Here is a 27,334-nt window from a genome sequence, read left to right on the forward strand (position 1 = left end):
CACCAACACTTGTATCTTGCCAAAATGCTGTCTGAGCAGCAGGCAGGCTCCTGTGTCCTTCTCCAGGGCTATGGATCCATGTGTGAGCGCTGCAGAGCACACCAGTTGCAGTGGGCGAATGTGAGCACACCGCAGGGGTGTGGGGGATTTTGCTGGATGTAACTGGCTCCTCAGGCCAGCACCTGCTTCTGGCACTGCAGAGGAAGCTGGGGAGACTGGGTAAGTACTCCAGGTTCTCTGCAGCCCAGGTGTGGTTAAGGAACAAGTCACTTTTGAAAAGTCAATGTTTCTGTCCACTGGCCTGAGGAGAAGCTGTCCATAACCTGGCACCCACAGACCTGCTGACAGGGATGTGGAGCAATGTTCCCCTTGGAGCCCTGCAGCTTTCCTTATCCTGCTCCACACCCTCTTTTCCTGTCATGTCCTCTCCCCTGGGCACATCCAGGGCATGCAGTGACCTGCCTACTTCCTCTGTCCCTGTGTTTGGCAGGACCCTGTGGCACAACACGGCTATCTCCAACAGAGTAAGCCTAGCCTGGTGTGCATCCTGTAAAGTGGGACCATATTCCTTGCACATAGGGTCCCTGGAGTGTCACCATAGGGAATCCCACCTGCAGGTATCTCCCTCCCCGAGTACAGTCCCCAGCAGGGAGGCACTCCTGGCACAGGGCAACACCAGGCATTCCTGCTGGTTTACAAGAAAAACAAACAACAGCCAGAAAGGAAAATGCGCATTCTACATCCCTGGCTCCCTTCCCTCTCTGTGTTGTGACCACTCCCTGGCCAGGCACAGCCAGATGCTGCTCAGGCCATCCAGTTTCAGCCTGTGCAGCACCCAGGGTGGGCAGGTTGCTCAGGGCTAATAGGCACAGCGTGAAAAGGAGAGCTCAAAAACCCGTCTGATGCTTAATGGACATCTCCACTCAGTAAAGAGGAATGTGAGTCCCAACCAGGCAGGAGCAGATGGGCTGGAATTGGCCCTTCAGAGAGAAGAGAGGGCTTTGGCTCCCTGGGGCAGTTTGCGCAGCCCAGGACGCTGCTCCCATCGTGGGGCTGGGGCTGCACCTTGGCAGGGCAGTAGAGGGACAGTGCTTGCCTTTGCAGACTGGGCTCTGGCCCTACAGCTGGTGTGCAGGAGCAGAGCTGCGTGGGGCTGGGCCAGGATCCCTGATGAGATCCTCTAGGGCGGGTGTCCCCCAGAGAGACCCTGTCCGTATGGCACTCTGCTCCTTCTGCCCTGGCATCTCTTTGTCCCCCAGCCTCACCCGGGATGCTGTCACATCTCTTCAGCAGAGGGTGCAGCACAGACCAAAGCAGCTCCCAGCCTCCTGTCTAGCAGCCTCTGCCATCCCTGCACAAGGCACAGCAATCGCCGGTCCCTGATCGTGCAAAGCGCTGATGCGAACCGCCTTCCTTCCTGTCCTCTGGCCCCTTCCCTCCCACCTATAACCTCCACAGCGCCGCGTCTTCCCCGTGCCCCGGGGCTGGGAGACTGGCAAGGTCCCAAAAAGCACAAGCCTTCAGCAGGCTCCTCCACACGGAACAGCCGTGGAGTCCTCTGCTCGTCCCCCACGGCCTCCCAGGTGGAAACTCCAACAAGCTGCCCCGACGCACCCGGGGTGTTCATCGGCCGCCCCGGGCGTGGGTCCCTGAGCACTCGTCCCTCCAGTTGAGTCTCTCTCAGGCCCGGGGAAGAGCAGCCCCGGGGGGGGGGCGAAGGCCTCAACCCTGCGCCGCCCCCGGGAGCCCCCGCTGAGAACCCGTACCCACCCACGGGGGTCTGGGGAGAGCGCTACCCCTGCTCCGACGGCTGCAAAGCTCAGGGGGCAGGGCCGAGAGCCTCCTCAGAGCGGAGGGGGGACGCTTCGTGCCTCCCTTCAAGTCCTCCCTCGCGGACTGCCCCGGCACACACCGGAATCCCCCCGCCCCTCACGGTGAGGGGGGAATCGGGGGGGGGGGGGGGGCGCGTGCGTGCGAGCGCGGCAGCGGCGGCAGCGACCAGCCGGGGGGGCGCGCACGCACGCAACACGCACGCGCTCGCGGCGGGGGGGAAACGGGACGCCCCGCGCACGCGCAGAGGCGCCCCCACCCGCCCGCCGCCGGCGCAGCCGCCCCCGCCCCCGCTCCCGCTCCGCCGCCGCGGCCCCCGCCCCGACCGCCCCCGCCGCCGCTGCTCCTGCTGCCGCTGCCGCCGCTGCTCCGCCGATTCGCGGCGCGCCCGCCCGCCCGCCTCTGGCCGCGGCGCTACCCGCCGCCCGCCGCGCCGGAGTCCGCGGCGCGCCGCCCATGCGAGACCCCCGCGGCCCGGGCAGCGCGCAGCGACCCCCGGCCGGGCCAGGCATGTGAAGATGTCAGTGGGCTGTGCATGCCCTGGTGAGTGGTGCGGCGGCGGGGCGCGGGGCGGGGGCTGCCCCTGGGGCTGGGGTCCCCGCGGCATCGCGGCTGGGTGGGGAGCTGGGGGCCGCTTACGGGGTGCGGGCCCCAGCGGTGTCGGGGTCTGGCTGTGGGGCTGGGACCCCAAGGTGTTGGTGTTGGGGTCCGGCTGTGGGGCTGGGGTCCCCATTGCATTGATGTTGCTGTCCTGCTTTGGGGCTGAGATCTGCAGCTATGGAACTGGGGTCTCCATGGCATTGGTGTTGGGGTCTCCGTGGCCTTGGTGCTTGGTGTCTCCTTGGCATTAATGCTGGAGTCTCTTAAGGCATTGGTGGTGGAGTCCAGCTATGGGGATGAGTTCTCCAGGGTATTGGTCCCTGGGACTGCATGGCATTGGTGCTGAGATCTGGCTATGGGGCTGAAGTCTTCATGGTGTTGGTGTCTCCATGGCATTGGTGCTGGGGTCTCGGTGGTATTGGTGCTGGGGTTTGGTTATGGGGCTGGGTTCCTGGGGCATGGCTGCTGGGAGCTGACTACAACACAAGTGGCTTTTCAGTGTAGGTGCTGAGGTTTGGGCAGGGTGCTGGTGCTGGGGATAAGCTATGGGTGTCAGCAAGGTGTGGGGACTGGAGTCCTAGTCACTATGGTGTGGCTGTTGGATCTAACCATGGGCATGAGGTCTCCATGGTATGGACTGTTAGAATCCAGCTGAAGGGCTGGAGTCCCTAGAGCATGGACGCTTGGGTCTGACTGTGGTATTGGAACCCCATTGCATGGGTGCTGGGATGTGGTTGTGAGGCTAGGACTCCGTGGCATGGGTGCTGGAGTTCCTATGGCATGGATGCTGAGATGTGTTGGACTAAGAGATCTGGGACTCAAGAGCGCATGGGTGCTGGTACCAGCCTGGAACTGGGACCCCCACAGGCAGAGTGCTGCAGGGGCATTGGGCAGGCATGCAGGTGGCACTGTGAAGAATGACTCCGAAGTGCCCCTGTGGCCAGAGCAATGGGTCTGTGGGGTGCCACAGCTCCCTGTGTGGGTGTGAGGCACAGTGTCCCTACAGAGGCTTGGCAATGCTGCTGGTGGACATGGATGCTGTATGGCCCCGCGCCATGGCCATTGTGGGGTGTCTGCTGGAAAGCTTGTTCCTAATTCTGGATCCTGCGGGCTAGCAAGGCTGCAGGACTACATAGGAGGTGTGATCAGTTGGTGAGGTCTCAGCACCTGAGAGGGTGCAGCTGCAGGGATACTCATCTGCACGCCTGGGCTTGGGGGCAGGTTTGGGGCAGCTGGTCCGGCTGCATTGCCGTGCCAGGAGCAAGGCAGGGCAGGGGTCTTAGAGGGCTGCTGGAACCTCGTCCAGCACCAGGTCCCCGTGGTGCTGGCCAGCAGACAGGGAGCCAAGACTGGGGGGCCCTGGGGAGAGGGTTTTGCCATTTCCCTGGGCATCTGGCACATGGGGTCCCTCTGGGGGGACAGCAGGGACGCTCCTCAGCCCAGTTCCCGTGGCAGCATCCCTGTGGTCCCGAGAGAGCCTCCTGCTAGGCCAGAACCTTATGCTGGGGGGCTGCTGGAGGCAGTGGGGCGCTGTGACAGCACACGGTCCCCGTGCCTCCTCCAGAGCCGCCTCTGCCGAGGGGTTTGCAGCTGGATAACCGGGGTGGAGAAGGGGTGCCCCTGCAAGGCGGCCCCCCGCCCCTGCGCTGCCTGCGCCTCGCCGCCGTGTTTCTATGAAGCAGGCGGCCCCTTCCCCCATCCTCCTCCTCCTCCTCCATCTCCCACTGGAAGCTGCCAGAGCGCTGCTTCCTCAAGCAGAAAGTCACGTGAACCTCCCTGCGAGCCAGGCCGAGCAACCACAGCACCCGCCCCGCAGGCACCCCGCACCGGGGGCACGACACCCCTCCCGACACCCCCAGCCTTGGCGGGGGTCCCGCCTCGGTGGGGCGAAGGCCGTGTGACGGCAAACGGTGAGGCCCCGTCGTATTCCCCGGGAGCTGGCCGCACGCCACCGGGAATGTCATCGGCATGTTGGTGGGTGCAAAGAGGGGGGTCCTCCCTCGGTGCGGTGATGGGGAGCCGTGGGGTCACCCCTCACCTGGAGTATCCCTGTGGATGGCTTCATGTGTTGTGTCCCCCCCACGCCGCCCCTGCCCGTTGCCCCAGGGCAGGGAGGACACGAAGCTGCTGTGCAGTGTTGCAGTGCAATGTACGTGTGTCCCCCGCGTCTTCCCCCGCTCCCCCGCCGGGGCTGGGTGGCACATCGAGAGCCTGCGCCCCCTCCCCCTTCCCCTTCCCCTCCCCGGACTGTTTATCGGAATATAGAAAAAACAAGCTCTGCCGCTGGCCTCCCGCCAGCCAGAAACATTTAATGAGCCGCTCTGCCCAGGCTGCTCTTCAGGGCTGCATTAACTTGGAGGAGTTTCCTGCTTGGGAGCTGCTGCCGAGGGGGTTTTGACTGCCCCCCTTCCAAGTTGTGCCCTCCCAGGGGGATGATGGACTCCTTGCCATCCCTGGGGGTGCATCCTGCCCCTCTGCAGCTCTTCTCGCACCTCTCCAGAGATGTTTCCCTGCTCCTTTCTTCTAAGAGCTTTGGAACAGGGAGGCTGTTCAGCTGGCAGCCTGATGTACTCTTGTGCCCGAGGATGGTGAGGAGCTGCTGGGGCTAGTGGAGGCCTGAGGGAGGCTTTGCCCTCCACCTCAGGTACGGAGAGGTGAAAAGCAAGAGTGTAATGGGCTCAGAGAGGAGGTGGCATTGGCTGGGGCAGCAGCTGTCTGGTGCTGGTGCTGGTGCCGGTGGTGCTGTGCCCAGGGCTGCTTGGAGCAGGGCCGGCAGACAGGTCTTGGCATCCAGACCCCAGCGGGGCCCTGACCCCTGGGGGCACCTCTCACTCTCCCAGCATGCTCTGCACTTTCTTCCTTAATTATTTTTATTATTATCATTGTTTTTCCCCCTGTAGTGATGGTGTCAGTGCAGAGTGGGAGGAGGGGAGCAAAGCGGAGTGGAGCTGTTCTCCCTCCCTGCGGGGCTGGCTCCAGCTTCATGGCAGGGAAGCAACTTTCCCAAGGTCAGCAGCTTCCCTGGGACACCTTGCAGAGAACCAGCCTGTGCACCCCTCTGGCAGGAGGGAGAGCTTCCCAAGCCACATGCTTTGGGTCCCGGGATGGACATGTCCAGCCAGGGCACGGCCCATTGCCGTATCCCTCCCTTCTGCCGAGCTGGCGCCGTGCATCCCCCACTGTCACGAGGCCGAGCTGTGCCACATGCCTTCTGCGACAGATGCGCTGGGAAAGGGATGGCAGCGAGCGGGCTGAGTGCCGCGGCGGGGGGGCCAGGCAGCCCTGACTTGTGCGGGCTCTGGCTCCCAAACACCCCCAGGGGTGCCTGGCACCCTGGGGTGCCCCTGGGCCTGTTGGGGAGGAGGGCAGCAGTAGGGATCCCGAGGCCTCATTGTGCATATTGGTGTGCTCTAGTCCAGGCTTTCTTCATGTTACCAGTGATGCTTGGATGAAATGTGTTACTTGCCCTGTCCCCCTCAGCAGCGAAGTGCCTGACACTAGATACCGTGTGTGCTGCGTTGCTTGCCCACTTCTGGCATGCTGTGGCAAAGTCGTGATGGGTTTGTGGCTGTCTGGTGCCCAGTGAGGGGATTCCTCAGGGGTCCTGTTGTTGGTGTGAGGCACCATCACAGCACTCCTTGGAGCCAGTGTGAACTCACCAGGATTTGCCTGGAGAATCCTGCATGGATCCTGCATTAGTGCCACACCAATGCCAGCGGGTTCAGCACTGTGTATTTGCACTGGGCCCCAAGTTTATTCCAGGAATGTTGTTACCTGCTCAACACAAACTGCTGTGAAAGCTGCTCCCTGGGGAGGGAGGGCATGCCCCTGGGGGATGGGACCTCCAGGGCAGGGAGGTACCCCTGTGGCCAGGAATGCACTGGCCAGGTGGCTGTGTGCCCCCAGGCAGGGCAGAAGCCGAAGCAGCTCAATCATCCCCTGCCCATCCCTTTCGTGTCAGATCACTCATTTTCATGCCACCCTCTCCTCCCCCAGTCTGCTCTGAGATTCTTCCACCATATCTATGTTGCTAGAACGTGCAAGGCATGGATCTGCGTGGTGTGCCAGGAGCATGCTGGGACACTTGGGAGCATGGTGCCCATGCATAACAACTGTTGGTGTGTCCTGGTGCCCCAGCTGCACTGTCGGCGAGAGCCCCCAGCTCTGTGCAGGGCGACACTGGGCCCTGGGGCTGCTGTTGTGCACGGTGTGGGTGCACCTCTGGGCCTGGGGAGCAGTGGGTGTGGGGACAGCTCCCCGGGTGGTGGGGTGCAGGCAGGATGGGGCTGGGTGACCGTTATCAGCTGCCCGCAGGCTGCGGCTGTGGTTTCCTGCTGGTGCCGGGGGGAGGGTGCTGGGGAGCAGGCAGGGCTGCCAGGGGGCTGCTGGGCCCCACCTGGAGCAGGGATGGTGGCAGTAGTGTGCCCCTCTCCCAGGGTCTCTGCTGGGCAGGGTTGGGGTGGCTGCAGCAGGGGTGATGCTTGGCAGGTTTTGGGAGGTTCACTGCTGTGTGCTCATGAGGGTCTGGGAAAGTGGGCTGTGCACCACTGTTGGATGTCCCTTTTAAGCACGGGTGCTGGTGGGGCTCAGGAGTCTCCAGAGCTGTCAGACCAGCCTCCCAGTGCAGCTCACACCCTTCTCTCCTGGGCAGGTCATGGATGGGGATGAACGTTAAACCCGAGGCGTAATCTCCGCTATGGCAGGCGCTGGCCCCTGTCCAGCCCTGACCCGCCCTGCCCACAGGGTGACTGATAACACCCTGCCCGCACCCCTCTATTGCCACTTCCTTTGGGGGGCCCTGTGGGATGTAGCTCCAGCCCCTCTTTTGCAGGGTGTCTCTCTGCCCGGGCTTTGTAGAACCCACAGTCAGGTGGCAGAGGTTACCCTGCACCAAGGTGACGCTGCCTGTGCCCCAGGATGCACCAATGGTTGAGAGGGGTGGGAGGGCCCCTGCTTTCTGCAGGAGCAGCAGCCTCAGGCCCTCTACTACACACCAAGGGACAGGTGTTGTGTATGCAGCCAGGTTTCTGCAGTACAGCCCAGCTGGCTGTACATAGTGCTTGCATGGGACATTGGTGGTGTTGGCTGGACCATTCTACAGCAGCCAGTTGCACCAACCTCTGCTCTGCTATGTGCATTCTCCTCCAACCAGGGTCTTGTGCAGCCTGGGGGTCTCCCTTCCAGGACAGAGGTTGCCCCTGCCTACTGTGAGTAGCTGCAGGATGGTGGGTGCCGGCTTTTGCATACACCGGCTCCTGTCTCCCTATTAGGAGCCCGTGGCAGCTCGTGGCACTGCAGGCACGCAACTCTGCTGGGCATGGGGCAGGTCCAGGCACCCCGACCTGCCTGCTTCAACTGGCCCGGGGTGGGCCCGGGGTGAGCCCGGGGCAGCTGCGGGCAGGGGCAGGCAGGAGCACGGCAGCGGGAGCTCTCTCCCTGCCGGGGATGGCAACACAGAGCTGCTGGAGGAGCCTGATGTGGTGTGGCGTTGCATGGAGTTGGGAATGGGGGTGCTGCCTGGGTATGGAGAGTGCCAGGCTGCCAAAAGTCCTTGCGGAGGGGCATTTCCCTGCTGAGGCTGGGGAGATGTCGTTATGCTCCTCCCAGCTTGGTGCCCCTGCCAAATCCTTTGGGCAGCCACGGCATGCCGAGTCGCCCTGCCTGCTGTCGGCGCGTGCGCAGCAGGAGGCTTGGACGGTGGCAGGGTTCCCCCCTAGAACCCCAGACTGCCCCCGAGTGGCACAGATGGGGTTCTGTGTCAATCCCTACAGGAACTGGACCTGGAGCTGTGGGAGCTGCCGTCACCGTCCCACCGTGGCTATGTCCTTGCTTGGCCTAGCTGGTGGGGAGGAGGCAGCTGCTAACAGGAAGGACACGCATGTTAGCAACAAAAACACGGCAGTGAGAGGAAGCAGAAGCAATGCATTATTGATGGAGCTATTTGATGCTGCTATATTCGGAGAGCTGCTCTGGAGTGTTCAGCAGCACCGTGTGGGGAGGGTGGCAGAGGGTGGGCTCAGCTGGTGGAGTTACCTGCTTCGAGTCAACCATGTACAGCCACGGCCCTGTAAGATGTCCCTTACCTTCTCCCAGGGGAGCTTCTAGTGTGGGAGGGCACAGTGACGTGGGGGTACCAGGAGGGATGGTAGCCCTAGTGGGTGGGGGTTTGGTGGGTGGCAGCTCCTGGCTATGTAAATCTCTTATGGATGCCAAGGGTCCTCTGTGGCTTGAGACACAAGAGTGGAGGGAATGCAAGGGGAACAGTGGGCCAGGGACCAGGGTGCTCTCCAACCAGGGCTGAGTTCCTGTAGTTGGAGGTCTGGGTGTGGAGGATTCTGCTTTGGTTGTCTTTGAAGCAACCAAGTGCCTGTCCCTTGGAGGATAGATGGTCTTCTTGGGGGACAGAGGGCAGGCGCAGGATGCTGGGGCTGTGCAGCCATGCTGCACGTCACCACCTCCCTGCTGTGGGTTCCCAGGCCAGGAAAGGGGCTGTAAAATGAACCATTCTTGTAACATGAGAGAATCCACCTGGAGGCTCTGGAGGAGCCTTAAAACCCCGCAGCTCTGGCAGGCTGGTCCTGGGCTTCTGCAGAGGAACTGGGGCTCACTGCTGTGGGTGGTCATCCTGGGGCTGAGGTCTTGAAGGACGTGCATTGCAACGTCTCAGGGACAGCACAGGAACACTGTGGGGCATTTCTCTCGTGCTGGTGCCATGGGGAAACCCGATTCTAGCAGGACGTGCCAAAGCTTGTTTGTGGACTGCACCTTCCCTTTGGAGCCTGTGGGCAGCCCAGTGGTGATGAGACTGACCCATGACACCAGAACAAGGTGTGATGTGACACCCCGTATGAACCTCATGCACTCTGGGGTTCTGCACCCCACTGTAACCTTTCTCCACATCCTATTGTTTTGGAGAGGATAGGCACCAATGCATGCACTTGGTTGCTGCTTGTCTACTGCTCACATGTTCAGATTGATTTCTGTGTTCTATGCAGGATGCTCAAGATGTGGCCCTGTAACTTCTCATCCTGCTCTGGCAGCTTTTACCCAGACACCTTGGCTTTATTTCTGCCTCTGGGTGTCTGGAAGTGGTTCTGGTTTTGAAGGGTTAATCCCAGGAGCCCCCAGGATCTGCTGCCTGCTTGGCATGAGTCACCATGTAGTTTCCAGCCTCCCCCAAACCTCCTCTGGAGAGATGGATCTGTGGCTTCTTCAGCCAAAAATGGGGGCCCCTCCTGCTCCAGAACTCCCTTTTTATCTGGTCATGCATAGCTTTAGGGAGGAGAGAAGCCCCTCCTTGAGAAACAGGGAAACAAAGCGTATTTCTGTTTGAAGGATGGTAGGATTTGAGGGATTGGCTCTAGTGTTCTGGAAAGGGGGGCTCCAGGATGCATGCTGTGCTGCAGGCTGCATCTGCATACGTGCCCAGGTCTGGCTGCTGTTTGGACAAACCCATGAGGTTTGGAAGTGCCAGGCCAGTCCATCTCCCAGTGCAGGCTGTGCTGTTTGCAGAGCTAGCAGATTTTTATTATTATTTTTTATGTAAGCGTGTGTCCGCGTCCCTGCTCTACGCCTGCGCTTGCCAGGGCCCCGGCCGGGTGTCAGTGTGAGCATGCCCTGCCTCCTGCCCAGCTTGCCTGGGATCCCTCACGCACACTCTGCAGGCACACCAAACCATAGCCACGGGGATCAGAGAGACCTGGGCATCCCCTGGCTACACTGGTCCCCACCAGGCTCTTCCCATCCGTTTGCCTGGGATGTATCGCTGTGCTCACGCTTGCTCCTGAGCTGCTGCCAGCTCCTGCGCTGAGACCTGTACCGGGTGTTGGATCAGAGCTGGACTTTGGGGAGACCAGGCAGGCATGGGGCCCTTGCTAGGGGGAGAGTGGAGGCTGTGATCTGGGATGTAGTGCCCTACCACAAAAACCGGGTAGCCCTCTGCCCCCCTCACAGTGTGGGCACGAGCACTTGGTGAGGAAGGGGCTCCCCCACACCGTTGCTGCCACACACGCTTCCCAGCTGCATCCCAGCCCTTCTGCTCTCCATCCAGCATCTATTTAATTATTAACTCGGCTATAACCATAAACAGCTGGGGCTGCTGCAGCCACGTGGACCAGTCCAGCGCTGTCGTCAGAGCTGAGCAGGGACACGTGAGCAGTCCCGGAGGGCTGCTGAGCCCCGGGATAAATTGCTCCAGGCATGTTTGCTGTGGATGCACTGGGCTGGGCCACGGGGCCTGGGGATGAATGGGGGCTGCTTTCTGATCCCCTGGCCATGGCACTGGTGTCAGGAGTCTCTAATATGGGGACAAAATGCCCCCTTTTTCACTGTTTTGCGGTATCAGTGTGGTGTTCAGTGCTGGTGGGTGGTTGTGCCCTGTGTGTCTTTGTCCCTTGGAGTGGGAATGGGGTGCAGGTGAACTGTGTTTAATGGCAGTCTTGGCCAGGAGCGCTGTGCCATCCCGTAGCTGTCACCAGCATTGCAGCCAGCACTTTTTTTGGCCTGATGATGGTGGGGGTCGGCATGCTGCAGCCCTGTCTCACCCAGTGCCACAAGATTTGGGCTGGCAGGAGGACAAGGCAGTGAAGGGCCAGCATGCTGGGGCACTCGCAGCATCCCTGTGCCCAGTTATCAAGGCACTGACAGCGTGGGTACCTCCAGCTGCATGTGCCTTTCACAGAGGAGGGTGTCACAGAGATTTTTAGGTTTACAGTGAGTTTTTCTCTCTGTAAATCTAGGGTTTACAAAGAGTTTTGGTATATTTAGCTATGTGGCTGTGGAAAATGAATCTTCAGGGTAGCCTGCAAGAGGAAGGGGAAATCATGATGGTGCAATATGGAGCAGGACAGGGTTAGAGCCTCACTCAGCAGATGAGTGTGAGGGACAAGGGTGTGAGAGTGCTGCCTGTCCCTCTTCAGGTCTGGTCCCAGACAGCAACATGCTTGGGGAGCAGGGGGCTGTCCCCAGTCTTGAGGTGCAGGGCTTTGGGAGTACACAAGCACCGAGGGGAGGAAACCCCCAAAAACTAATGGAAGAGGTTTTGCACCCGCCATATCTTCTCTGTTGGGTGGAGGGGGGGGTGCGGGGAAGCAAGTGTGCTTGGCAGGATCCAACTGGTTGTACCTGCATTACCCCAAGGCTTGGGGAGGGGATGAGGTGCGCGCCTGGCCCTGCAAGCAGGGGGATGTGGGAGGGTGTGCGTGCCCCAGGCATGGGTGCACACCCAGCCGGGGCTGTGCCGGGAGGCGTTTGGGAAGGCATGCAAGTGCATGCCAGCCCATCGGCAGCGTGAACACCAGCCCCTGTGTGTAGGGTGAGCTGTACCAGCACACGACTGTGTGTGTGTGTGTGTGTGTGCGCGCACCCTGAGCCCATGGGCTTGCCGGCTGGGCTGGCAAGCCAGGTCTGTGCCAGGCTGACTTGCCAGGGCAGGAGCTGCAAGGGGCAGATGTGGGGCAGAAGGGGAATGGGAAAAATGGAATTTTTTTTTTTTTTTATAATGGAAATTTTCATAATGGAGTTTTTTGTAAAATCTCCTAGCTGGAAGAGGTTGCAGTTTTATCAAGGAAAGGAGACCGTGGGGGTATGATGGCAATTGCAAACTGGAACATTTTATTTTTCATTCCCCCTCCCAAACAAACCGATTGTATTTTTCTTTTCTCGTCTGAAACTGGGGGAAAGAGAAACAAGTTTCAAAAAGAAAAACAAAAAATCCTGAAAAAACTTCAGACCCCTCGAAACCAAGCTAGGGAAAAGGTCTATTTTTATTCAAACTTTCACAGTAGGGGAGGAATCCTTGCCCCTGCTGGTGCCGAGCTCCTCGGCGGGACACGGCTCCCTCATCCCTATCCCGGGGAGTGCCTGTACCGGCGCCGGGCCGGGGGGACAGCTCTCCGGGGACCCCCTTTCGGGCGTCACCCCTGGCCCGTGGGCCCCCGGGCGGCGCGGGGCGGGGGGAGCGGGCCCCGCTGCCGCCGCCGCCGCAGCCATTGTGGTCCCAGCCGCGGCGCAGACAAAGGAAGCGCCCCCGCCCCGCCCCGCGCCCCGCCCGCCCCGCCCCGCGGCGGCCCCGCGCCGCCCGCCCGCCGCCGCCGCGCCGCCGCCGGACCCCCGCCCGCCGCCGCGCCGTGAGTCACCCCGCCCCCCCCGCGCCCCCCTTCCCCCCCGCGGAAGTTTCCCGGTCCCCCCCACCCCGGTGGCGGCCCCGCTCGGGCGGCGGAGGTGAGGGCCGGGGTCCCGCCCGCGCCGCCCCCGCGTCTGCGAAGTTGTGCGCGGCCGCACCGCACCGCCGCTCCCCACCGGGGCCCCGTACGGCCCGGGGTCCCCGCGGCAGCCCCCTACTCGCTCTCTATTCGCCCTGCACGGCTCTCCCTGTCCCCAGCTCCCCTCTCCCTCCTCGGCTTCCCTCTCCATCCTTACCCAGTTCTGTCCCTCATCCCTCCCCAGCTGCTCAGTGCATCCTTGGCCCCTCAGCTCGTTCCCTCCCCTCCAGCTCCCTTGTCTGTCCTCCCCCTCCCTGCCTATGGTGTTCCTCCCTTCCCCTGGCTCCCCTTTCTTTTCACCACGTATTGGCTTTTGGAGGGGCACCCCCAGCCTGGTGGGGTGCTGCCAGCAACCCCCATGCCCTGCTGTGCCCTGCTCCATCCCAGTCCGTAGCTCCCTTTGTTCTTCTCCGGGTTCCTTCCCCTGCCGAAGCCCCTTGACAGCTGCCCCACGCCCTCCTGGTTCCCCTGCCTGTGCTGTCACGGGGTTTAGGGGGCCAGTGCCCCAGCTCTTGGGGCTGCTCGCCTGCTGCACCTCACTGCTTGCTGCAACTTCATCCTTGCTCGCAGCTCAAAGGGTCCCACCAGCCTCCCACGGGTGCAGAGGGAATAAATGATCCAAGGGGTGCAAACACATGAGGGCCACACGTCTTTCAGAAGCTGCCTTGCTGGGTGTCCGGGCACAGGGACCAGGCAGACAAAGCACAGGCTTTACCTGGGCCAGCCAGAAGTGGGGACCGCTGAGTGTGAGCACAGCATCCTTGGGAGTAGGGAAGACTGAGCAGCTCCAGTTTGGGAGTCAGCATGAATGCCAGAGATGTGGAGGGGTGTCTTAGCTTGGCGGGTGTTTTCCTGGAGCCCCTTTGGTAGAGCCTGCTGTGGTAGGCTGCCCTGATCTCAGGTGTCTGGCATAGGAGTCCCTGCCAGCCCACCCGCTCGGGATGGGTGATGAGCACTAACTGGGGCTCCCTTGGCTTGGGCAGCCCCCAATCCCACCCCTGCAACCTTAGCTGGCAGAAACCAGGCACCATGGCAGGAACCTGCTGAGCAACTGCCATCCCTAGCCAAAGCCAGTGCTGCAGCAGGAGCCAAAACCAGAGGTCTCAGCCACTCTCAGGGTGAGGTGTGAGCAGAGGGTTCCAAGACTGTGGGGTCTAACAGGGGCACACCTTCTGGGGGCACACAGTGTGCACTTACCCCACACTGCAAACCGTCACCTGCTTTCTTCTCACCAGGAGGGTCTGAGCCTGCTTGAGGCTGGGCCAGGCAGGTGTGAGAGCAAGCACCCTGTCCCAGGGTCTTCCCAGTTGTTCTCCACGTGCTTTCGATAGCACCTTGTCTGAGCAGTTTTGCAGCGACTCCTCCACTGCTGGTCAGGTATCTATCAGCTCTTACTGCTTCTGTTGCAAGTATGGGTAAATATCAGTGTCCTTGTTCCTTTAAAGCCTTAGGTTTTGGAGTGTTCTCATTGTGGGGGAATTATGGTTTTCACTGAAATAGAACTGAATATGGTCTTTCCACTCCTGATGCTGTAGAAATCCCAGATTTGTGATCTGAGCACCGCTTAAAGACTGAGTAGTGCTGAGCAGAATGACACAAAATTGTGTTGCCTCAAAGTGGAAAACTTGTGATCCAAAGGGGACAGGCCGGTGCTGGAAGGTTTGGTGACACAAAGGTTTTGCTGCTGTTTGGTGACTTTTCCCCTCACCAGGAGTAGGTCACAATCCATGTAAAATAGGAAAAGGACAGTGAAAAGCCACAGAAGTTCAGTTGAAGCACAGGTGCCCCAGGCTGGGGATCTGGAGCCTCTTTGAGGTTCTTTTCAGAGAGCAGCGATAGCTGGAGGCCCTGAGCTTGTCCAGCTCCTCAGGATGCAGAAGCAGAGGGTGGCATGGACCAGTCCAGCTCCAGGACTCCATTCCTGTTCCATGGCTGGCAGGGTGGCAGTAGTGCTTGGCCCAGAGTGGTCTCTCTCAGCGTGCCCTCTTTCATGCGCTTGCAGCTCTGCACTGGCGTGAGCTTGACATCTGCATTAACAATACGAACCTAAAGTCCTATGTGGTGGCAGAGCAGGATAGCACTTCTCCTGGCCCTTTCCCTTGGAAACCTCCCATCCTCTGAGTGATCTGGGGGACAGAGTGCTCCTGCTGTTGTTTGCTCTGTGTGTGTGTGTGTGTTTGTGGGTTGTCACGCTTGCCGCAATGAGGTTTGCTGCCCCGTGGGTTGCTGTTGTGTCGTGTGGAGTTGTAACCAGGGATGCTGGGGAAAGAGGGTTTCCCTGGGGCTGGGTTCCTCATGCCTTCAGGAGCACTAGGCAGGTGTGCTTGACCATACCGTGTCCTTTTGCTTCCGGGGGTTTTGGCCCCCTCCTGCACTGGTTGTCCAAAGGCCTGGCACCAGTGGCGGCATGTGCTGCCTGTGCAGAGGTGCGAGTCCAACAACCACTGCATTTGCTCTTTCCCCAGTTCTGCCGGCAGTCTGCCTGTCCCTCGTTCAGCCACTTCCATATTTCCACAGCCTTTTAACCAAGTACTGAGAAGAAAGAAGTTCTGCCTGAGCAGGAGGGCAGAGGCTTGCCCTGGCAGCTCAGAGAAGCAATGGAGGTGCTTTGTAAGCTGCACTGAGTAGGTTCCCGCCATGCTTGCACTGTTCCTCCTCTCCACGGGCATCTGTGAGTGGTCCGGTCCTTGTGGCAGGCGCTGCACGCCAGCGTCGTGGTTTGCCCCCGGGCGCATGCTGCCCCAGCGAGGCCAGCTGGATCCTCGCCGCGGGAGTTAGCCAGCTTTTTTCCCCCCTCCGGAGCGGGCGTCTGGCCGGCCGCCAGGGCTGCGGGGCTCCACCTAGGAGGCAACATGGAGCAAGGCGGCCGGCGGCGGCAGGGCCGCCTCTCCAGAGACTACGCGTCCCAGCGTGCCGCTCTCGGCGCCTGGCAGCGGCAGGAGCGAGGGGGAGCGTTGCATCCCGGGATCGCAAATCTCCATGCGCCACGTGGGGGCTGACAGCCTCCTGCGCCCCGAGGCAGCAGCGCTGGGGGTCCTGCCGGCCTGGAGGATCACTGCGGCTCCCCTTCTCTCAGTCTAAGCACAGACCTCAGCCTCTTGCTGTCACTTTCCTGCAGTGTGGCTCTCGGCTCCAACTCTCCTGGGCAGATCTTGTCCCTGTGGGGGGCTGCCCTGAGCAACAAGGCCACAATACCATGCAGAGCTGTGTAGTTTTGTTCCACCATGTGCGCGGCAGGCAAGCATCTGTGAGCAGGGATGTTGGCTTCATGTTCTGCAGGGCCATCGACATGGTTAGCTGTAACTGAATTTTTCTGTCTTGCCACAGAGCCTAGAAAACCTTTGATGATGAAAATCCTAGTTTGTCAGGAGGCTTTTATTCTAGGTATGCTGACAGGGTTTTTTTTTCCCAGCCCCATGGTTCCCACACGATATCGTTCGTTTGTTTGCCAGTGCTGCATGGATGCATGCTGCAGGAGGGATGTGAGTCTAGTCACTGCAGGGTGGCAGGCCCCAGGGTGAATGGGTTTGGGAGAGAGGGAAAGTGTCTGAAAATTTGAAAGGTGCGTTTCTGAGGCTGAAACCGACAGCGTTTGATTATGGATAATCTTTGAGACGGTGAACTGAAAGGAGTAATTAGGGACAGTGGGATATTTCCCTGAGAGTTGCAGGAAATGACTGCCTCATGGTAAGTTGATAGTAGTGGAGCTGAAACTGGGTTATCTGTGGGATTGCATCTGGGGCTTGCAGCCGTGGACGTGATTCAATTTTCTGGCTGTTTTGCAATTGGCAGGGTGTGTTTTTCTCCCTTTTTTCCTCCTGGAGAATTCCCCGTCTACATGTCTGAATCATCTGAGGAAGAAAATGGGAAAGGGGAGACTCCTGCTGTCCCTAGGTACTGCAGGGCAGTGCAGTTCCCTGGGCCCCAGCTCCAGAGAATGTCCAGCTCCAGAGGATGCCTTCCTGGGAGACCCTGGACCCTGGCAGAGCTGGGCCTGTGGGACTACGCTGAGCCCTGACCTGCAAATCCACATCCTGGCCAGGTTCTCACCTGGTGCTTTCAGATGGCGCTGCTTTGCAGCCTACACCAAGATTGTCACTTTGTAATAATTAGCTGCAGGTAATTATCCCTTCTCTGGCTGTCCCTCTAAACTTGTGACCCGATCTGCAGAGAAGAGCAGCCTTGGGTTCAGATGCCTTGTGTGCAGCTGTGGTGGACTTTTGCACTAATATTGCAGGAAGTGACCTGGGGCTGGGACACCATGCACGTGGTGTGGTGTGGGCAGGGAGGCAGCTTGTGGTCTGTGTAAGCTCTGTCCACATAAGCTCTGTGCAGCTTGGGAAAAGTGAGAGAGTAATCCCTGCGTGCAGCCAGATTGCATGCGGCGGTGATGCAGGTTTTGCCTTCTGACAGGCCAGGGCCAGGCAGTGTCCTGGCTGGGGTCAGCCTCTGGATGCTACTGAGTCCGTGGCACATGGTCTCCTCCAAAAGTGGTATCTCCTCTTCCCTGGAGAGCCCAGCGTCGTGGGAGCTTCAGCTTCACCAGTTGTGCATCTTTAAAGCAAATGGGCTTTCTGCAAATTGATATTGTCACTGATAATGTCTCAGGCCGTGTCTTGGTGGGTTCCACCTGGGCTCCTGTGGGCTTAACAACAGCATCAGAGTTTGCAACTGGCCTCTCCCAATCCTCTCTATTCCAAAGAAGAGGAGAAAGAAGGGGTGAAGGCAGGCTTGTGGGGGCAGACCGTGGTCTGCTTCACATGCCTTTTCCTGTCCCAGTCACTCTGAATACTTTGTGTTTGCCTCCCAGCCCTGCCAACTTCCTGGACACCAGGCACTGTCACTGGGCAAAACCACATGAACTATTTGAGACGCTGCCCTGCATCCAGTCCCAGATACCACCCTCATGCCAGTGCTACTGGCCTGGGAAGATGTATTTCTTCCCGCTATCAGGGCGCCCACACCCCATCGAGGCAGCCCTACGAAACAATGCCGCTATTTACACTTTAAAGCTTCGTTAGGCAGCCAGGAAACAGGCACGCATTCCGGGAACCACCGGCTGCCTTTAGCGAAGGCTGACCTCTCTTCTTCCCGGGCTGCTGGGAGGAGCAGGACACTCCCCAGCTGAGCTGTAACGCTGCAGCCCCTTTCAAGCCCCACTTCTTCATTTTTTTCATCATTTATGTTTTTAGCCTCTGCCTTGTTGGTGAGCTTTGCTGGTTACACAGAGCCAGCAAAGCTCACTGGCTGCCCAGACAGTGGTGGCTCCTGTCTGGTAGGGGGGCACCGATTCCTGCCAGCAGCCACAGGTATAGGAGGAACAAGATGATGCTGCTTTGCCTTTGTCCATCAAAGAGCAGTTCTTTGCTATTTGATGATAAACTGAAGTTATGGGAGTTCGGGCAGGGCTTTTCTCCCTGCTTTCCATGTTCCCTGCCCAGGCAGGCAGCTCCTTGGTGCTGGTCTCAGCTCACAGTACCCTGCTGTCTCCTGGCTGTGTTGGCTCTGTGAGATGTCGACCCTGCTTTTGGTGCCTTGGGAAATCTGATGTTCCCCAGCTCTGTGAGCTTGGCTGGGATGTGAGTCATTCCTGCTCCAGCAAACCCACCACAGAGTGCACCAGAAGAGCTTTCCTCATAGGGCTAATAGTTCACAAGCAGGAACAGCAGATGAGAAGGCATGTGGAGAGTTGGGCAGTGCTGGGCTGTACATGAGTCACGGGCAGAGCACCTGCCTTCTGTTCCCTGGGCGGTCACCCACCTGGAACCGTTTACTTGCCCATGCTTTTGCGGCAGGTCTGTGGACCTGGCCTCGGCTGAGGATGCTGAGCTGTGAGATCCCTTCCCGGGGTTCCCTTCTCCCACACTTCCACGCTGAAGAGGAGCCATGGAGCCACCCACCTGGCCATGAGCACTGCGCTGTTTGCCCAGACCTGCCTGGGCCGGTAGATCAGCAGCTGCAGCGTCAGCCTGATTTTTTTCCCTTGCTGGATGTTTTTGTGTCACTGGGCCAGCACCTTTGAGCGGCCACAGGAAGCATCTCATGTTGCCTTGTGTTCCACAGGGGCATTGCATGCTCAGCCACCAAGCAGCATCCCTGTGTGCAGGAAGCCTGCCTGTGTCACCAGGTCCTGTGCTCCAAGCAGGCAGAGCAGGGGCATGCAGAAAGAGCAGCTAGGGCCAGGTGCTTGGGATGGGCCACATCCTGCGTGTCAGTGTCACTGCACCTGGCTGGACGGGGCTTGCACGCAGCTGGGGCAGTATGAAGAAAAGAGGTGGTGATGGAGGGATGTCCCAGGCCTGTGTGTGAGTAAAAGTTGGTGTTCCTGCTGCTGTAAAGTAATTGTGTTACTTCATGTAATGTGTGCAGTGTGTCTACAGTGAATGCAGAGTTTGGACAGCCTGTATCAAATCCTAAGGCTGTTGTTAGTGTTATTTCAAACCACTGCACCCAGTGACATATTTTACGCTGCATTAAAAATAATACTTGGTCAGGATGCCAGTCTTGCTGAGGTCACATAACAGGCTTCACTCCTCTAGTTCCTGACACAGGTCACTCAGAGCTCCAAAAGCAGGGTGTCTCCATATTAACCTGCTAGGAAAGCCCCAGGATGGAAATGGAGGCTTGGGTAGAAGTGACGGCCTGGCTCATCTGCTGTCCTACCTCCAGCAGCAGGGAGCTAGGGAAGAGCATGAGAAGCACAATGGATGGAGGGTGATATGTCTCCCTGGTCTCACCACCCCAGGAGACCTTCCTGCATCCTGAAAAACAAGATGGGGACTGAGGACAGCAAGAAGCCTTGGGAATTTAGTCTTCCCATGTCTCATCAGTGAATAAAAACAAAGAATTGAAGGATGAGACCTGCTGGGTCTGATTTTTTTCTGCCCCTCAGGACATGATGACCAGCAGTGCTTCAGCCACTGCTGTCTCTGCCTAATAAATTGGTTTGTTTTCAACAGAAGTTTGGGAGTTTTGGGAAGTTTCCTATGTGCTGAACATGCTTCAGTGTCATGTTGTCTAACAACAGAATGGAGGAAATAGAAATGCTGTGTTTCTAGTACAGTTTGGGCTGAATTATTGTCTGTTAGGCACAAATTGATGTGGATAAAGCAGAAAGCAAAAACTCCTCTGCAGCAGCAACTGACTAGCACCGAGCTCCCTATTAAAACTTGTTTTATCTATGAAAACATTCAGTAAGAGCAAGGGGCTGACATTGTTAGCAGCCATATGAGAAATTGTGCCATGTCCCACTTATCCTCGCTGCAGGCGGGCAGGAGTGGGAACAGTGAGCCACGGCTGAGTGGCTGGGCTGGCTCCAGCCCCACAGGACTGGTAGATCCTGGTGAGTGCTGGGGAGGAGATGGGTTCAGCTGCTGTGGGGAAACGTGGTGAAAAGGCCCCAAGAAAATCAAGAAGTAAAACACGTATTTCCCCAATTGAAAGTTGGATTTAATGCTTGGGAGGTGACCCCTTCTATTTTTGACCAGCCTTTGCTCAGCAGTGTGTGCAATCCCTGTGACTGCTGACTTGGGGTCCCAGATGGCTTGGCAGGGGTGAAGGTGATGCCTTGGTTATTCACCTCTGTTGGCTAATGAGCTCTTTGTTGCAACAAGCTGGACATCTTGGGTCCCTGTGCTGGTGGCACTGCTTTTCTTGACTCTGATGCTTCTTACTCCCCTCTTGTATACATCGTGGTCGAGCTGCTGCTCCAGTCCTGCCCCAGCACCCTTCTGCACAGCGTGGCCGTGGAGTGGAACCCAGAGGGGCAGTGGTGTGTCTGGGACACTTCCTTCCCCTGCTGGGTTTGCTTTCTGCAGGATGGCAATCCTGGCAGTTCGTGGGCGTTGGGAAGTGCCCGTCCCAGGTCTGTGTGCGGGCGGGCAGCCGATGGGGATCCCGCCTTGGTCCCGGCTGCAGCGGTAGCCCAGCACGGCCTGCTCCGGGGCCCCCGCCTGCGGCGGGACGGGGGGAGACGTGTCTGTGCTCGGCAGGGCCGGCTGAGCCGGTGGAGCTGGAGCTGCCTGGCAGCTCGCCCACTGCTGCGCCCCATCCAGGTCAGCCCGTCTGCCCGCCTGCCTGCCGGGAGGGAGGGAGCCGCGTGCCTCAGCAGCATCCTGGCGCAGCCAGCGTGCCGGGTCCTGCCAGCTGCGGGGCGTGCCGGGGCTCCCGCGGGGCTGGGGAGCGGTGCTGGCAGCCACTGCTCCCGGGAACCTGCCCTTGTGGTGGGAGTGGGCTGGTGAGTGTGGGAGCCCCTTGCTGCTCCTTAGGAATCTGGATGGGGCTGGCTCTGCCTGGCATACCTAATGTCTTCTATTCTGGGGCCCCCAGGTTGTTTTCAGGATGTGTGCTGGTTTCACACATCATGTGCTCCGTTGCAGACCCCATCACACCCCATACCCCTCTATGGGCTCTTTGTCCTTTGCCCCGGTGCTGTGGTGGGCAGCGAGGTTTTGGGGTGGTTTGATCACAGCTGGGGGCTGGCGTGTGGGATCTCTCTGTCCGCCTGGATCCGGGTGGCCACTGGCCTGCCTGAGCGGCAGATGGTGGCTGCCTGGGGACCTGCCATCCATCCCTCTGGGCAATTATTCACCCGTCACCATGACGATAGAAAGGTCAGCAAAAAGATCCCGTGTGATTCCCGGGTTGGTCAGTGGGATTAGGAGCAGTGTGAGGAGGGAGGGCTAGGGCCCAACCAGCTCCTCTTCAGGCTCACCAGCTGGACTGTCCCCCTTGGGCACATCCCCAGAGCCCAGCCAGCTGAGAACTGACAAACTTGGGATGTGGTTGGGCCCCTCTGGCTGCTGATACTGAGAGCTCAGCCTTGACCCTGTGAGTTCCATCCTGCACAGGGGAGGCCTGGAGCTGTGTGTGGGATGAAGCGAGTAGGCTGACATCAAGGGGGAAGCAGAGGAGGGATGGGGCTGTGCTGATGGAGGTTTGACTGGTGCATCCTTACGCCTCCTGCTCTTCTTCCTCCTCCTCCTTGCAGCAGGAGTGTGTCTCTCCTCACAGGGTGCCCCTGACTGACCCGTGTCCCCTCTCTCTCCAGGCTGTTCCTCTAAGTCGTTCAAGCTGTACTCGCCAAAGGAGCCCCCGAACGGCAACGCCTTCCCCCCCTTCCACCCAGGCACCATGCTGGATCGAGATGTGGGGTGAGCTGGGGCCCAGGGAGGGGTCTGCAATGTCGAGGACACTCTGCAGTTTGCACCCCAGGGTCTCTGTGTTATGCTTCCCAGCAGCAAGCAGAGGCTGCAGTGCATGGAGTTCAGTTAGCGCAAGAGCAAAGAGGGAATTGGAGCAGGCACAGGTGTTAGTGGGTTGAGGATGAGTGATATTTGGAATGAAGGAAGCCTCCAGGTCCTGACTTCTGTTAGGCCTTTGCCTGACCAAGCCCTTGGGATGACAAGGAGCCCTCCCAGCTCCTGCCAAAACAGCCCCTTCAGTGTCTGTCCTGCCTGGCACCAGTCACTGCTACAGAGGAGATGGGTATGTCCCCAAGGAGCAGTTGGCTAGGTCTCAGGGATGGAGGAGCCAATGATGAGGGATCAGAGCCCAGTTTTGGGCTACAGCTCGCCCCATGAGGCTATCAAATATTGGCAGCCAGAGTGCAGTCTGCACTGTGGGGAGTCACTGAGCTCCAGTGAGCCTGACTGCCTGCTGTAGCCAGGGAAGTAGGAGCTGTGGTGAGCAGGGAGATCCCTGCTAGCACTGACATGCCTGCATCTCTTTCCACTGCTAGACCTACTCCTATGTACCCACCGACGTACCTGGAGCCTGGAATCGGGTAAGCATGGGGGGCTGGTGTGGACCCTGCTTGGGGGGAGCTCGTGCCTGTTGGTGGGGGTGCCTCAGCAGGGCCAGCATGCTGGCTGGCTGGGGCTTTTGGGATGATTGCTCAGACTCTGCCAGCCCTGGAGTGGCTGTATGTGTTCCCCCTGTGGGCTCAGGACCCCTCCACACCCTGTGGCTGCCTTCCCCTCTGATGGCTTGCTGTGCTCTCTGGGCAGGAGGCACACGCCGTACGGGAACCAGACCGACTACAGGATATTTGAGCTCAACAAGCGGCTGCAGAACTGGACAGAGGTAGGCAGCTGGGAGGGTGAGGGTTGGCCAGGGCTGTTTTCCGGCAGTGGGGGCCGTCTCTGCCTTGTCCCACATGTGGCTGTGGCACAGGGCTTATCACCCCCATCTCCGAGCATTCAGCTCGGAGTGCAGTCTTCCGTGGGTTGAGCACATGGCTGCTGTGCCTGGCAGCCAGTGTCTGTCTGTCTGTCTCTCTCTCCTCTCCATAACTTAGCATCTTTCTGCCATTCCCAGGAATGTGACAATCTGTGGTGGGATGCCTTCACTACAGAGTTCTTTGAGGATGATGCCATGTTAACAATCACTTTCTGCTTGGAGGATGGACCAAAGAGATACAGTGAGTACCAGTTTGAACCCTCCTTCCTAAGGGCATTGCCCTTCAAGCAGGCGAGAGCTGTGTGCTATGGGGAATGTGGGTAGGGTGTCAGAGCTCAGCTGTTTCCAGCCAGAAGGTATGGGGGGACTGTCGTCATGTACATTCCAAGGAACATCTGGATGAGCTGGGTTTACTGACCTTATTTTCCTCTTTCTCCTGCTGCAGCAATTGGCCGGACTCTGATTCCCCGTTACTTCCGCAGCATCTTCGAAGGGGGAGCCACAGAGCTGTACTACGTGCTCAAGCACCCCAAGGAATCCTTCCACAACAACTTTGTCTCGCTGGACTGTGACCAGTGCACCATGGTCACCCAGCACGGCAAGCCCATGTTCACCCAGGTACTGCCTGCACCCGCAGCTTCTGCTGCCCCTCCTGCCTTGGTTTTTTGTGCCCTCTTGCTGGCTCCAGTCCCACGGGGCTGTGCATTTTGGGCTCGTGAATATGGCTTCTGCTGAGACTCACGAGAGGCAGAGGCAAGCCACTCTGAGTGTGTTCCAGTGTTCAGCAGTGGGTTCCCAGGGGATCTGGGCTGGGGAAAGCTGGGGCAGCCTGTGCCTAACTCTGTGCCCTTCCCGCCCAGGTGTGTGTGGAGGGGCGGCTCTACCTGGAGTTCATGTTTGATGACATGATGAGGATAAAGACGTGGCATTTCAGCATCCGCCAGCATCGAGAACTTATTCCCCGCAGCATCCTTGCCATGCATGTGAGTACAGCTCCGGGAGCTCCCAAGGGCATGAATGACACAGAGCTGCTGAGCTCCTCAGGGTGCTGTGCAGGTGGAGGAGCTCAACTCAGTCCTGCATCACAGGCCAGGGCATGGGAGAGCTCTTCCCAGCCTGGATGCAGCTGAGCCTTCTGTCCCTTTCGCTCCTAGGCACAGGATCCCCAGATGCTGGACCAGTTATCCAAGAACATCACACGCTGTGGGCTCTCAAACTCCACACTCAACTACCTCCGAGTAAGTGTGCGAGAAGAGGAGGGTTGCAGCTCTGCCACATCCTGTGCTCTCAGCTGCCTGATGTCTGGCTGCCCTGGGGTGTGGGTAGGCTGCAAGGCTGGCTTTGTGAAAGGGATCTTGTAGGTGGGGTGTAGAGAGCTGTGGGGCAGCGGATCTGCCAAATCCCACAAATTCACGGCGTGGGTTGGGTAGTTGCAGCACAGACGCCTGCCTGTAGAGGTGTTAGGGTTATGGGGTCTCCATTTTGCTGGGGCTCAGAGCATTGCAATCTAACCCAGAGTCTGTCTGTTCTTGCAGCTCTGTGTAATCCTAGAACCAATGCAAGAGCTCATGTCACGGCACAAGACCTACAGCCTCAGTCCCCGAGACTGCCTCAAGACTTGCCTCTTCCAGAAGTGGCAGCGGATGGTCGCTCCGCCCGGTGAGTCTCACACTGCCTGCTGTGCTGCCTGGGGTCTCTGGGACTGCCTGCTCAGGCTCTGCCCTCATTGCAGGTTTCTCCCAGCCCTAGAGCTGCTCTTGGCTTTGTTTTATAAGGCTGGGGGTGGTGAACCAGGCATTTGGCTTCTTTCTATGCTGGTCTGCCTTCCCAGTGGAGCAGAGCAGGGCTGCAGGCAGCCAGTGCTCCCTGCCTTGAGGCTGCCAGCTGCTTGCAGAAAGCAAAGCAGGGATGGAAATGTTCCCGCCCCCTCACCTGTCCTCTGGTCTGGGAGGACAGCAGAGCTGTGGAGGTGAGGAAGGTGGTGATACCGCCTGGAGGGGGAATGTGTTCCTTGAAGAAGTAGAGTTTGCATAAAAGGGCCTGAGGGGCACCAGCTTCCTCTTGTTGGGACTGACCATGTACCCATCCGTCACCAGCCGAGCCAGCACGGCAGCAGCCCAGTAAGCGCCGGAAAAGGAAGATGTCGGGGGGCAGCACCATGAGCTCTGGTGGGGGAAACACCAACAACAGCAACAGCAAGAAGAAGAGCCCAGCCAGCACCTTTGCCCTGTCCAGTCAGGTACCTGTAAGCATCCCGTTTCCATTCTCTTCCTGCTGTGGGGTGGAGAGGAGGGTTCTCTGCCCCTGGGAGCTGCTAGGGGGAGATCCCCAGGGACTACCTATCCGAGCCACCCCAGTTCTTCCCATGTGATGGGGAAAAGAAGGAGGGGGTGTCCCAGCTGCCTTCCCTGAGTCCCTTTGCTCTCCTGCAAGGGAGTGAGGACATGTTTGTCCCACTCAGTGCCCACGCTCAGGTTCTGCAGTGGAGATGAGGAAGTGGCCCTACAGCTGGGGAAAGGGGCTGCGCTGATGAGAGGGGGGTCTAGCAGCCCAGGCTCCCCCCACCTCGATTATGTTTCGGGACCGTCTCCCCTTTCAGGATGTGATGGTGGTAGGCGAGCCCACGCTGATGGGGGGGGAGTTTGGGGACGAGGACGAGCGCCTCATCACCCGGCTGGAGAACACGCAGTTTGACGCCGCCAACGGCATCGACGACGAGGACAGCTTCAACAACTCGCCGGCGCTGGGGGCCAACAGCCCCTGGAACAGCAAACCGCCCTCCAGCCAGGAGAGCAAGTCAGAGAACCCCACGTCGCAGGCATCACAGTAACGGGCCCCCTGCCGCCCCGTGGACTCAGTCCCAACCAATCTACCTGTACATTTGCAACGGAGAGTGACTGGGAAGCGGCGAGGTACCGGGGGCGGATCAGCGCCACGTGAATGATGGGGTGCACGGCCCGGGGTGCACACCGGGCAGGCAACCCCCAGCTGTCGCCCCCGCCGCCTCCCCGCACCCCCACGCCTGCCTCCCTGATGGACCCCAGGGCAGGGGTGGGTTTCCGGGGTCGTAGCTTCATTATTCCCCCTTTGCTCTTCTTTTCTGCTTCTTGCCCAGAGAGCTTCTCATCCCTGTCCCAACATGCCCAACCCCTCCCTGCCGAGCGAGGGGGAATTAGTGGGGAGGTGTTGGCAGCAGCTGGCGTTACCAGATGCCATGTGTTGGGGTCTGGCACAGTGCAGAGACCCTCCTCCTCCCTGGGCCCTATGGCTGGTGTTTGCTGAGCAGCCACTTGCAGTGAGGTTGCACATCTCTAGTCCAACGTGGGTCTGGTTGGGAGGGGCAGTGATGGAAAACCTTCCCTGTGCCTCAGGCTCTGCCATGGAGTTTCCTCCTGCCAGGGTCAGATTCTGCAGTGCTGGGATGGTGTTGAGGATAGGGCTCCGTCGCATTTTCCCACTCTCCTGCACCTTCCCCTTCCCCTCGCTCCCCAGAGCGAGAGCGCAGCACAGCCATGGGGGGACTCTTGTATATAGGAAGTGCGTGGTGGGGGGCTGGGGAGGCACGGAGGACCTGCAGCTCTGCTGGAGCAGCCGGTGCCCTTGTTCCCTGCCTGCAGCCCCTGTGTTTCCCTCCACTCTGCGTGAGTCTGCCTGGGGCCCCTTTGCAACCCCTGGCTCCTGGTACCTCCTACTTTTGTCTTTTTTTAAGAAAAAAAAATAATATTATTAAATTGTAAGTTTAAAAAAGAGAAAGAAAAAAAAATGGGAAAATACCCCGTCAGCTCCCTTACCCATTCCCCCCTCCTGTCCTGAAATCTTTTACCCTGTCCTGACTTTTGTACAGGCTTCTTCTCTTGGAAGTCTCGTTTTATATCCAGTTCGGAGAGCTTCAAACCAAGGAGAGACTTTGCAGACTTCCTTTCTAATCCCTCCAGAGGCCGGGGGGGGGCAGCCCCCCGTCTCTCTTCTCAATGTAAATCTTGTGTGCTGTTGTCCCCGCTCCCCCCCTCGGGTTTGTGTACCTCGTGCTTGTACATTTCCGCGCTGTAGACAGTGTGTACGATACTGTTCTTTCAATGTGTTATCACTAGAGCAGGTGCCTCCATTGATGTTAGGGGAAACGATGAGAAAAATAATAATTTTTGGGGTTTTTTTTTGGTTTAAAAAAAAAAAAAGAGAAAAAAATAATCCCTTCCAAGGCTTTTTCCAAGGAGAAGATGAGAGGTGCTGGGGGAGGGTATTTGTGCTAACTAACCAGTTCACCCCAGCAGCTTTGGAGTGGGGTTTTGGGGGAAGATGGGAGTCTGGGCTGCCTGTGGGAACCCCCTGGCATGCCCTGTGGTGGGGTTGCAGCGAGTGCTGCTGTGGGAGGGGACTGCCCTAGTGGGGGTATAAGTGTGTGTAAGAGTGTGTGTGCGAGAGGTTTGTGTGTCTGTCTGCGTGCGTAAGGGAGCCTGGGGCAG

At 59.0% G+C, this 27,334-nt stretch overlaps 1 protein-coding gene across 2 annotated transcripts; it reads left to right on the forward strand.

The window, feature by feature from the left end:
• Positions 1-2,136: 2,136 nt before the first annotated feature.
• LDB1 (LIM domain binding 1) lies at positions 2,137-27,060 on the forward strand. Of its 2 annotated transcripts, none has more exons than XM_068197857.1 (11): positions 2,137-2,373; positions 21,742-21,844; positions 22,432-22,476; positions 22,700-22,775; positions 23,010-23,112; positions 23,317-23,489; positions 23,732-23,854; positions 24,026-24,109; positions 24,407-24,530; positions 24,968-25,116; positions 25,471-27,060. In XM_068197857.1, the coding sequence occupies exons 1-11, from the start codon at positions 2,349-2,351 to the stop codon at positions 25,699-25,701; spliced, it is 1,236 nt and encodes a 411-aa protein (XP_068053958.1). In that variant the 5' UTR covers positions 2,137-2,348; the 3' UTR covers positions 25,702-27,060. The 2 variants fall into 2 exon arrangements, with proteins under 2 accessions (XP_068053958.1, XP_068053959.1); XM_068197858.1 differs by having other exon boundaries at positions 24,968-25,110.
• Positions 27,061-27,334: the final 274 nt, after the last annotated feature.

This window comes from Anomalospiza imberbis, chromosome 8, assembly GCF_031753505.1.
Source record: "Anomalospiza imberbis isolate Cuckoo-Finch-1a 21T00152 chromosome 8, ASM3175350v1, whole genome shotgun sequence".
NCBI lineage: Eukaryota > Metazoa > Chordata > Aves > Passeriformes > Viduidae > Anomalospiza > Anomalospiza imberbis.